We start from the raw sequence: 11,687 nt of genomic DNA on the forward strand, positions 1-11,687 counted from the left end.
ATTATGCTTAACTATTTATCACGGTGATAAATTCAAAGATCTATATTTATACATTTCTATCAAAAGGCAATAAAAAGTATCAGTATCATTTATTATAAAAGCATCTATTAATAGAATCAGTCTATCGCGATATCGATAAATAAAAATAGATTTATTAGAGACTACTCAGATTAAAATTCAAACATCTATGTACATAATTTATTTGATAATACTACAAATAATCAATCGATTGTTGGAAAACACCATCCGTCTATAATTTAACATACTGAATAGAATATTCACACAAGGAGTAACTGAAACTGCCACAAATATAATAAGAAAAAAAAAGGCATCTCCATAAATGATCGTTTATTGACAATGAGAATCTACAATTGACTTTTGATGAAACGTAGAACAAGAAACGATTTTTCATGTGGATGGTACAAGAGTGATCAGAATGATAATGTAGGTGAAAATGATCACGAAGAAAGACAGCCATTCAATGATGGCAGCGAAATGTCTCCACGACGATTCTTTCGGTTCGCTTCCAGATTTTGGTAAGTCTGAATTATCCTCGCCTTCTCCACCCAATATTCCCGTGGCAGACAATTTGGAATCGTCGTCAGTAAGAATAAGAAAACGCCCAGCTCTGTTACTCAAGATGAACGATGTGGTCGTAGAGATCCAATAGGGCACCTCGATACTCATTTCTTGCATTTTACGGAGTGCAGCGGTTAAAACTAAGGCGAACACGGCTAAAGCTAATGAATCTCGGTAGTACAGTACTGAAAGAACAAGTATTTGAACTGTAGAGAATATATCTGTTACGATTATTACGTTGATTACAAAATGAGTTGCCAGCAAGTAAAGAACAGGATATCTACTTTGGTAGTCTAATAGAATATTTCAATGTGACAGATGTGATAGAACGATTGGATAAGATATTTGAGTGAGTTATGCGAATGTAGAATAGAATTACGTTTCAGTAGTATCATATTATATTATGTAATAAATACTTACATATATTTGGAGGATTGATACCATTGTGAGGTAGCTGCCAATGCAAATCGAACATACAAAGTATATGACAGATTAAGTTCACACCGGCTACAGCCATTCTTTCCGTTGATCTCGAATCCAACCAAAGTACAGTTAACGTAAGTAACATCATCGCTATGGCAGGTGTGATATACGTAGTATGCATTACACCATAATGCCGACTTATAGCGAACTCATAAACGATCATCGGATAAGTATCGTTTGGACAGCATTTATATTTCCTTAATACTTTGTACGCATTTAGTACTTTGAAATCCCACTCGGTATTATTCGCGAACCCATCCATTTGGAACTATCAAATCACGTAAGATTAAATATTAACGTCATAGATATTAACCCTTCATGGGCAAGTACATATATTTCCGCATCTCTATTTTCGTGGACAAACTGGGACATCTGTGTCCCACGTCCAATTCTTTTATTATTCTAAGCTTCTAAAAATTCTGGAATATTTATTGAAGCTTGTACTATGTTACACAATCGGTTTTCAAGTAAAATAATTAAAATGTTTCCCGGGACAATTAAAGATTCGCTTGAAAGAAATTCACAAATGAAATTTCACTCGGTACACAAGCGACTTAGGTTGCCTGCGAAGAATTAATATCAATTATTTAAGATATCATAAATTTTCTCGAATTTCACTCAAGGAGTCTATCAAAGTTCTATTGTCTTACTCCGCTAGCTTTGGAATTTCGAAAATATTTATGAAAATTGGAACTATTTCAACTCAATACCAATTACCGCTTTCTTGTCCAGATTAAAATTCACTTCCTCCCCCGAATGAGACCACGAACCAAAATTAATTCGACACCGATGCGTGTCGTAGGGCCATGAAGCAAAGTCTGTGGCGCATTTAGCAACGTGCATCACCGATGGTACACAGCTAACGGATCCTGTATTGAAGACCAAACATGTCGTCGGTGGTATACCAGTCTGGTCGAACATCATATCACCACTATACAAAAGAAATGAGATATTTAATGATTAACAAACGATACCTACGAATGATAACCTTACATATATTTATGTCTTTTATTTCGGTCAAAAGGAAATTAAGTTCAAGAAAAATTAATATTCTAGCGCTTCTAATGCTTATAATTGAAATATCGATGATTTTTTAAAATTAGAGAGCACAAGATGAGTGCAAGATTCTAATTTAATAAAAGGCCCAATTTTGATTTCGTATTCCAATTAAAATTCATATTTTCGATGTCAATTCCTATTATTCTAGGATTTTTGAAAATGCTTGAGAATATTTTTTGAGGAATGTAATGACGATCATTCTGCTGCTTACGAATTATAAACGGAAATATCAGGAATCCAAATGCTATCGCTTCGTACGTGAATAAAATTGATTCCATCAAAGTCGCTGGGCTTCCAAGACAGATGAGCGTCGTTCCAAACCTGCAAAGAAAAGTGCTTGAATTCTTCCATGAGAAATACAATAAATAAGTAGATAAATTAAAGAATAAACGTCACTTACGAGCGTCATCCAACTGTGCAGTGTCATTCTGCCATTCCAATCATCCTAGAGACCGATTCCAGCAAATAATAACACAGACGTACAATAAGATCGAGATCTTTAGATTGCGAACAATTGAAATAATTTTGAAAAAATAGATTTTGTTTTTTAATTGACGCTTACGAAATCCAGGATTTTTGGTAGTAGTTGCATGGTGACGTTGTTGGCAACTTGATGAGACAGAGTCGGTCGAATGCTGCTATCATATTCACAGAATAGGAACCTCTTCAACCTCAACATTGGCGGGACGGTGTCATGACTTTTGCAATTGTATGCAAGTTCGACATCCTCGATAAAAGCAATTGCTGAGACAGTATTTGGAATCGAAATGAAATTTTTTGAATGGCAAAACTTTGAAGTAGTAGAGTTGTAATAATAAGATCCTCATAAACCTCACGAACAATAAAAAAACGTAACAAGGAGTAATTATAATATTAAAATAATAATTTAACGAATTTTGTTAAGATTAACAGAAAACGAAAATTAAATTTACAAATTACATAATAGTGAATCTTTTAACAATTTAATTACCACTAAAAACATCGATACATTATGTAAAACTGAATTTTTAAGATGATCGTGGCTGTTATTATTAAAGCATGAAGCTTATTATCGTCTTAAACGATGGGCTTTTGTATCTTTTGAAAGGTTCAGAATTCGAACTAAATATAATATGTTCGTTCATACCACCAAAATTGTTAACATTTATTTTTAAACAGAATGATAGTAAAGCACCGATGATAGAAAAATTTTGACGATATAATATCAAGAAAAATCATAGACAGAACACAATTTTTATAATTTTTTATTTTCTGTCTTAAGTTAAAAGAGAGAGATGACAGCGATGATCAATGACACTTTACCCAAATTATAGCCAAGAAGAAGGAAGCATCCAAGCACCGTTTGTATTCTCATTTTGATTGAAATGAGCCAACAGCCATCAGTCGACTGAACGATTTCTCGTTCGTGGCAGAACGATTATCAGACGCCCCGTGAAATTCGAAGCTACAGATACGCGAGACGCCCCCAGGGTGGTTCAATACTTTTCAAATATTTTCAGATAGAGTAATAATAACGAGAGGATTCACTATACATAAGCAATCTGACTAGCCGACAGAATTTTCGATGAGTTTATTCAACCGTGTTCCAGAAGCGTTATCGTTTTCATTGTACAATGATTTGAAGCATAATTTCTAAAATACTTTCGCGATCAATCACATCATACTCGGATTGTATAGGATTAAATTCACTTCTCCTGATCATATTATCCATTAAACAAATAACAACTCCTCTTATCAAATCAAAATAAATATTTCGAAAGTCTTCACATTTCAGAAAGACAAAATTCCATTTAAAGTAACACATTATATTAAAACAAAGGATTCCAACACTCGGTCTATCCATGTACGTGTAGTCTGTTAACTATGCATCATATCCATTCAATGTACAAAATTGTTTCGTAACAACATATAATATAACTTTATTTGAAAGATAAAGAGAAAAACACGAGCAACTTTCAATATATTTTAAAGAATAAAAATATGCTATATAGAGAACATTTTAACCATGGAAAACAGTATAACAAACATATTAGTACTACGGTAGAAATCTCTATAATTATAGCTTTCATAACAAAAGGGTTAATATCCTAGTGGCGATATCCGACGGAACAAGTTCCCTCATTGTTGAAATGAGTTCATCGTTACAGTTTCTCCCGTATGTGCTTACAATACCGATAAAGTGGCTATTTGGGCATGCGTAGTACTACGTTCTGCTTTATATACAACGTACACGCTCTGAACATTAGTCTGCCGCGCGTCATCGTGCGACCGGCAAGTAGTTGTGTAAATTTGTTTTTCCTCTGTGCGTCGAAATTGATTGGACAGTACGTGAACGAATCGAGTGAAGAATCAGAATCGAATTGCTAGGAAAAATATGAAATACATCGGGGCACTCGATGTGGGCACTACTACCGTGCGTTTTCATATAATCGACGAAGAAGCGAACACAATTGCTTCCTCAGCGGAGAAGGTTCGTTATGTTTATTAGCTTTCGCAGATATCGCTTAGGATCAACGAAGAGATATATGTTTGCTGACAACGTTCATAATTTTTGACTTCTAACAAGTGAAATTTGAAAATTTATAACAGTTTGTTAGAAGATTCCTTTCAGAGTGCAATAAATAATCAAGCGAGTATGATAAATTTTAAAGATTGGGATTTTTTTAACCTCTTTGTTTGATAGTGATCGCGTAATTAAGTGTCGTTGCTTATCTTGTGTTCCGTTTCTTATTTTCTAACTGGGACAGGTATTCTAGAGCGAACCTTAAGTCTTAAATTACAAATTCAAGTTGGAAAGTCAAAAATACACAGAAATGTTGAGCTAACTTTCAGATCAATATGCAACTATGGATGAATCGATAGCGGTAGATTATAGAGAAGTGTCTTATTCTTACATATAAACTATTTAAAATGTTAATAATCCTATGACTTGTCTCAGCAATAAATTTTTATTTCCGAATAATGAATGTCTATATATATTCACGTATGTGTACACGTGCTTGCAATAAATATTCATACATTGATAGTATGTGCATAAATATAGTATACATTTTTTACTGTTCGTGTTACAAAGTTATCACGTAACAGCTTCTTTTACGTGAGATAAAGTATTTATATCTAAAAATTATTTCTTGATTTTCTTAGCTGATGGAAAAGGTATTATCTTATCAATCTCCCGATTAGGTATCACTGACGAAAAAAAATAAAGTTATTAAGTGATATAACCGAATCGATTAATTAAAATTTTTAAATATTTCCAGAATACACAATATATTAGTTACACGCAACAGCGAGTGGGAAGAACAATATCTCAGTCATAGCAACAACTGTATAATTACATCCTCCGTTGGAAAGAAACACTTGTCATAATAACACGAATAATTTTATTTATATCATAGTATGTTATAGTTACTTACCTATCATTTCTAAATCGTTATCATCAATACGAAAGAAAATATGCAATTAAAAGTAGTTCATCGCATTTAAATAGCAGATAGGATGTTACAACCGATACGTTTCCTTAAATAGATATGAATGGTAATCGTAAAGGAACGATTTAAATATTTTAAATAAACAAATAAAGAAAAAAAACTGTATAAAAATATGTAAAAATAATATGTCTCGAATAGAGAAATTCTCCTAGCTTAGAAGATTACAAACCGGAAAATGTTACATAAATAATACAAGTATTATTATTGACCTTCTCACTTTGATCTCTGCTTACGTAATAATATAAATCGAATAAATTTTACCGTGTCATTTTTCTATTCAGAATTTATCATGACGGTAATTCTCTTTTATTTCTAACGAAATTGTCGTTCATCGTTTAAATGTATGAAACGGTTTTGATGGTATTACGTTCTGTCTACATTTGTTTTCTTATCGCAGATGAGTCGTGACAATATGATATCGACAATGGAAGATCCTGATGATTTAACGGTATCACACGTCCTTAGACGCGTTGTTAATTACATTAAGTCAATATTGTATTTGTCGCTGGCAACTGCTTTTTGAAAAAATAACATGTCAGTAAATGTATGTTGACATTACTTTATCGTTATTTACTAGCTTTTGCCAGCGACGAAATATATTAAATTGTAAAAAGGTTCGATCTCAGAACAAACATGACGTAAACAACAACCATCGCCGCTTGATCTCTACAAATAATATAAAAATATTCAGATTTCTACTATCCGAGCTAGTATAGAGTATAATTTCAGTTATACAAACATATATTCTTATAAGGAACATATTAATATATGAAAGTCAAATAAAATATGTTAATTCACTCGTAAACAAAATTTAAGAGATACTGAATTCATTTAATTGGTGACATAGAAAGGCGAACGAACTTATTACGTAATCTAATCTAGCTAAAACGTCTAATTCCGTTATTCTTTTAAATACCAGGTTCAACTTTTATATCCAAAGCCAGGCTTCGTAGAAATAGATCCAGACAAGCTATGGACGATCATCGTGGACGTAATAAAGAACACTTTAAAAGGTAAGCTCTAGCAATCGAATAGAACATTGTAGCTCCGAAGAATCGAAATTATTTTTTCCTTTTATTACTCTAGAAGCCAAAGTGGACCCGGGATCGATCGTTGGCATCGGTATTTCCACACAACGAGGTAGCTTTACGACATGGAACTCGAAAGATGGGAAACATTATCATAAGCCAGTATAATCAACCATTCATTATGTATTTCGGTAGTTTCTTATAAATATTCGAATGTTTTATTTTACGTTTCAGCTTTATCACGTGGAAAGATCTACGCGCTGACAGCATAGTGAAGCAATGGAACTCGTCGTTGACGTTAAGAGGATTGCGAATAGGATCGTACATTTTGCACAAGATTCTCGGCGAGAAACGATTCTTGTTGATGAGTGTTTTTAAATTCCTGAATACACAGGTTCCTGTCTCCTTTAAATTTTCACAAAATTATTTATTTGCATCTTGACATTATTCTTTTCATAATAGCTTAGAAAAAGAAAATTTTGTTTGCTTTCGAATGGAACGTGAAGTACGAATTCTGAATGAAAGATGGAAAATGAAAATTGTAATCACTTAATTGTAATCAACGATTAATTTACTATTTTCATTTTCGGTAATTATGCTCAAAAGCGAGCCTCATCTCCGATGATCTTGACCTTGAGATATGTTGTAAAGGGAAAGATTCTGAGTAACGTGCACTTCGTCTTTTAGACCCCCCCGCTCCCATGAAATCTAATCCAGCTTACCACTATTATCGCAATACTACACAAATGCAATTTCATTTTAAACCGCCATATAATTTGGAGTAAATTTAATCTAAAAATATAATCTAATCGTTTTCTTTTTATTATAATTTTTAAAACAAGATCGTCCCACACGTGGGACAAAGTGCGTGTTACTCAGAACCCTCCCCTTTATAATATATTCGAAATTCAACACAATGAGAGTTGCGGCCTCTTTTTATGCATAATTGCTTCATTTCCAATCAATTTTGAATCCTGCTGATTTCTTAAATCTGAGTTTGTCTTCTGTAGTCGAAATTTTGTTTGCTTATTGAAAAGAAATATTATAACTGTGTAATGTAGATTGTTATTTTTCACTCTGTTATGAACAAAAGATTATCTTAATATAATGGTAGAATACGGTAGTATAGAGTGATAGGAAATAAGATAATATTCAGAACATAGACGGTTATGAAATTTTGATTTACGTATCGTTTATTTTTTGCTACTTGTTTTGCGATGCAACTTAGATAACTCTAAGGTTATTGTGGGCTCTGCAAAACGTGCCAGGTTTGCAGGAAGCGGCGAACGACGGAAACGCCTTATTCGGAAGCATTGATTGTTGGCTTTTGTATAAACTTACTGGTATTCATTTCAACATTATATTTTAAAAGTATATATTTATTTTAAACAAGTAAAGACAGTTCATATACCCAATTGTTTTCATTTTATTATTTATTTGGAACGTTCAAGACAATTCCGTTTACCAAGACTTTGTTTCAATTTAATTATTAACTATACTTGTTTTAATTTTAATATCGTCACACCAAGACGTATTATCTTAAAATGATGAAATAAGAAAATATGAGAATAAGTAATTTTCTTATTTATATATAGTAAGATCTTTGAAATAACGTACTTTTTCTATAGGAAAACACGTGACAGACGTTTCGAGCGCAGCAGCAACTGGACTTTTCGACCCATTTCTTATGACTTGGTCTGACCTAATGATGGGTCTTCTGGGAATTCCACGTAATATGTTTCCGGAAGTAGTCGATACCAGTAGAAATTTTGGCGTTATCCCAAAGGACATATTTGGTGTTGAAATTCCTATATTTTGCTCAGTAAGTTGTACAACTTTATTTTAAAATTTGAAACGACCAAACAATTCTCAATATCAAATATTTTGTTTATAATAATGTAATTTTTTAACAATGTAATTTGAAATAGATGGCAGATCAATCGGCCTCGCTGTTTGGTTCCGGATGCATGCAGCCTGGAGATTTGAAAATTACTCTGGGAACTGGGACCTTTATGAATGTGAATTCAGGAAGAAAATTACATGCTTCGATCGCAGGTGATTTTTCCATTAGAATAAATAATTGTTTTATTTATTTCTAGCAGAATAATATTGTTAAAAGTCGCAGAACACATACAAAGATTATTCTGCAGTGATGTTCCTAGAAAAAGAATAAACAAACCAAGTATTAGTAAATCTCAAAGATAAATATAATCATGATTTTTAATCTTCTTCTCAATAGGTTTGTATCCTGTAATCGGATGGCAGATAGGCGATGAATTAGTATACATGATAGAAGGTGCATGGAACGACACTGGAACTATTGTCGAATGGGCCAAAAATATAGGTAATTACTCTTAACGAAATTTTCAAGTACATCTACACTGTCATTCACAAGTAATATGATTTGAAGTAATACGATCTAAGTGGGTTAACATATTGTTGAAATTTTAAAGACTTAGTTTGTTTCAGGTATAATCGACAATCTTGCTGAAACAGCAAACATCGCGAACTCAGTAAACCACTCTGATGGAGTATATTTTATTCCCGCATTTAGCGGATTACACGTGAGTTCAATGCCTTAAAAATCGTATTCATAAAAATTAAGAAGTTTTAATTCTATGAAATCAATTGGATTAAGAAAATTCCTTATAATTTATTTACAGATTCCAATAAATGATTACACAGCAGCAGCAGGTTTTATAGGCATAAAACCTACTACAAATAAAAGTCACATTATTCGATCGTTGTTAGAAAGTATCGTTTTCGGAATAATGCAACTTTTCTACGCACTAGGCAAAGAAACTAACTTCACTTATCAGAAGATACGGTTAGCAAAGAATTCCTTATGAAAATCACGTTAGACATAAAAAAAATATCCAAAAAATTTGTAATATCCACTAACAATCCTTCCTATTATTGTGTTAATTTTAATCGTGCTTTGCTATTCTTGTCATAGGATCGATGGTGGAGTGTCAGCAAACGATTTTGTGTTGCAATTATTAGCCGACCTAACAGGTCTTGACGTAGAACGAGCGACAACCACAGAGATGTCTATTTTAGGAGTGGCATTTTTCGCTGGTTTACAATGCGGTATGTAAATCGCTAGACCGCATTGAACTCTCTACAACTAGAATCCTTGTATCATAAATAGCCACAACAATAACTTGAAATGGTCTACCATGTTCGACTTATATTTTTCATTATTCTGTTCCTCATTCTTACACAAATTTAACCCAAACTATTGTGATCACATATGTTAGTATCGTGGTCACATCGGTTAGAAACTGAGCCATAAACTAAATTGTATCCGTTTGAAAGGAACATTATAAACGTAGTATTAGACGGTGCAAAATCTAACATAACATGCTTTTTATTCTACTTTCGCACCGTACAATAATGGAGAAAGTTCGAAACAGTGCGCTTATTTAATCGCACTTTCTCGCGTAATACAAAATGTAGAGAGGCTAATAACGTGAAACTATATTATTTCTTTCCTCTCCTACGTTCTTTGATAACTGTTCTGCTTTCCATTTTAGTTATATTAACTTTAATTATACTTTAACTATTTGCTTATTTAGGTGTATGGAAGAACAGAGAGGATGTACAAAAACTTCGAAAAACAGGAAGGATATTCCATCCAAATAAAGAGAACATGATTCATTATCAACCGATAATTGCTCAATGGAAACAAGCTCTCGAGAGATTCTGTGGATGGTATTCTCAAGATTCGTACGATATATCCGAGTGAAAAATACATTAAGAAATGCGATATCCTGTGATAGCAAAAATTTATTAATAATATACTCGCATATAGATATTTATGTATTGTTGTAATAAAACTTGTATTTTTATTAAAAAAACAATATAATATTCCTTTAAATCCACAAGAAAATAATCACGGTTCTAAAAAATAAATATATCCCTGTTCAATTACGCGTTCCATTCATAACAAATATTTTAGTGAAATAATTTATTATTATTCAAAAAAATTAAAAATTTCCTATATGTCTATACCTAATTGGGAATAGTATCGAATTGTCATATCTACATATATACTTAACAAAAATTGCAGTTACACGCTTGATGAAAATGGTACGAAAATTCTCGCCATACTTCTATATTTTACTTCTGTGCGCCTTTATCTTAAAATTAATAGATACACGTCAGACAAAAGTTGCTCGTATCGTATTAACAAAAAAAAAGAGGGGAAACGTTTAAATCATTAATTTAGTTCGAGAAAAGTCGGGGCGATCGAACGAAGGTTAAAGATAATATGCCTGACATTGAGGATGGGTGGTCCTGAACGCATAAGAAAATTATACATTAGTCTGCGAAGTGAAGACATTTTGTACTGATATTTGTGTGATTTTTCATGGAAACTTCACCTGTGATATTAAAGATTTCCATTGCGTTAAATGGACTTTCACACTCTGGTTAAATTTTTATTTTTCTGACACGACCCACTTGTCCATATGTTTCATGAAAATACGAAATTACCAAACTGAAGATTCGTAAGAGTTTCGAATAAGAAATAACTTCATCTGGAAATTAATGCTGATTCGAAATCTAATTCGAGTAGTCGAGGAATAAGAATTTATCTTACAGAGATATGCCCGAATCATTTTTAAAGACATACTTTTTTTTCTACATTTTGATCGATTCAATAACTTTTATCGTAAAGCAGCTTGAAATAAATCAACGTTGATTTTTCTTAGAAAGTTGTATGAACCAGTTTTCTAATAATATTATACAATTATGGCGGAGATTGCGTAATAGACTTTCTCGATTACGATTACTTCATGCAAGTTTGCCCGCACAGGATACATCTGCATCCGTAGAGAAAGTGCCAAAGAAAGTGAACTGAGAAGCCACGTTTCACAAACGATTTAGGAAAGTAGGAAACAAAAGCGTCCAACTCACTGGAAGAAAGACAATCTTTAATTTAAAGATTGAGTTACGGAAATTGCGTCGCATCGATTTATTTACATTTCTTTTGTTTTTTTCTTCTTTTTTTTTTTGTGCAGGTATTATAATCCAACGCAAATTT

At 32.6% G+C, this 11,687-nt stretch overlaps 2 protein-coding genes across 5 annotated transcripts; one reads left to right on the forward strand and one right to left on the reverse strand.

The window, feature by feature from the left end:
- Nucleotides 1-333: 333 nt before the first annotated feature.
- Nucleotides 334-4,219, reverse strand: LOC122570723 (neuronal acetylcholine receptor subunit alpha-3-like). The gene is made up of 7 exons (XM_043733493.1): nt 3,424-4,219; nt 2,684-2,865; nt 2,522-2,566; nt 2,333-2,442; nt 1,780-1,993; nt 1,000-1,330; nt 334-764 (listed from the first exon to the last, which is right to left on the reverse strand). Exons 1-7 carry the CDS (start codon nt 3,473-3,475, stop codon nt 409-411), a joined length of 1,290 nt encoding a protein of 429 aa, XP_043589428.1. The 5' UTR covers nt 3,476-4,219; the 3' UTR covers nt 334-408.
- A 132-nt stretch (nt 4,220-4,351) lies between these two features.
- On the forward strand, nt 4,352-10,500 carry LOC122570719 (putative glycerol kinase 5). 4 transcript variants are annotated; one of them, XM_043733486.1, is made up of 13 exons: nt 4,453-4,591; nt 5,382-5,518; nt 6,532-6,625; nt 6,699-6,752; nt 6,875-7,034; nt 7,869-7,983; nt 8,269-8,462; nt 8,569-8,695; nt 8,880-8,984; nt 9,110-9,204; nt 9,304-9,467; nt 9,597-9,730; nt 10,219-10,500. In XM_043733486.1, the coding sequence occupies exons 3-13, from the start codon at nt 6,585-6,587 to the stop codon at nt 10,386-10,388; spliced, it is 1,359 nt and encodes a 452-aa protein (XP_043589421.1). In that variant the 5' UTR covers nt 4,453-4,591; nt 5,382-5,518; nt 6,532-6,584; the 3' UTR covers nt 10,389-10,500. The 4 variants fall into 4 exon arrangements, with proteins under 4 accessions (XP_043589419.1, XP_043589420.1, XP_043589421.1 ...); XM_043733484.1 differs by lacking the exon at nt 5,382-5,518 and having other exon boundaries at nt 4,352-4,591; nt 6,699-6,798; XM_043733485.1 differs by lacking the exon at nt 5,382-5,518 and having other exon boundaries at nt 4,449-4,591.
- The last annotated feature ends 1,187 nt before the right edge of the window (nt 10,501-11,687 follow it).

This window comes from Bombus pyrosoma, linkage group LG9 (genome assembly GCF_014825855.1).
Source record: "Bombus pyrosoma isolate SC7728 linkage group LG9, ASM1482585v1, whole genome shotgun sequence".
Classification (NCBI taxonomy): domain Eukaryota; kingdom Metazoa; phylum Arthropoda; class Insecta; order Hymenoptera; family Apidae; genus Bombus; species Bombus pyrosoma.

Coding starts and splice junctions, on each gene's coding strand:
- LOC122570723 (XM_043733493.1), bottom strand. CDS start 3,475: ATGAGAATACAAACGGTGCTTGGATGCTTCCTTCTTCTTGGCTATAAT. Junction 1,331..1,779: donor TTAATCTGGACAAGAAAGCG/GTAATTGGTATT, acceptor GTGATTTGATAG/TTCCAAATGGATGGGTTCGC. Junction 765..999: donor TATCAATCCTCCAAATATAT/GTAAGTATTTAT, acceptor TTGTTCTTTCAG/TACTGTACTACCGAGATTCA.
- LOC122570719 (XM_043733484.1), top strand. CDS start 4,496: ATGAAATACATCGGGGCACTCGATGTGGGCACTACTACCGTGCGTTTT. Junction 9,205..9,303: donor CCGCATTTAGCGGATTACAC/GTGAGTTCAATG, acceptor ATTTATTTACAG/ATTCCAATAAATGATTACAC. Junction 9,731..10,218: donor TTTCGCTGGTTTACAATGCG/GTATGTAAATCG, acceptor TTGCTTATTTAG/GTGTATGGAAGAACAGAGAG.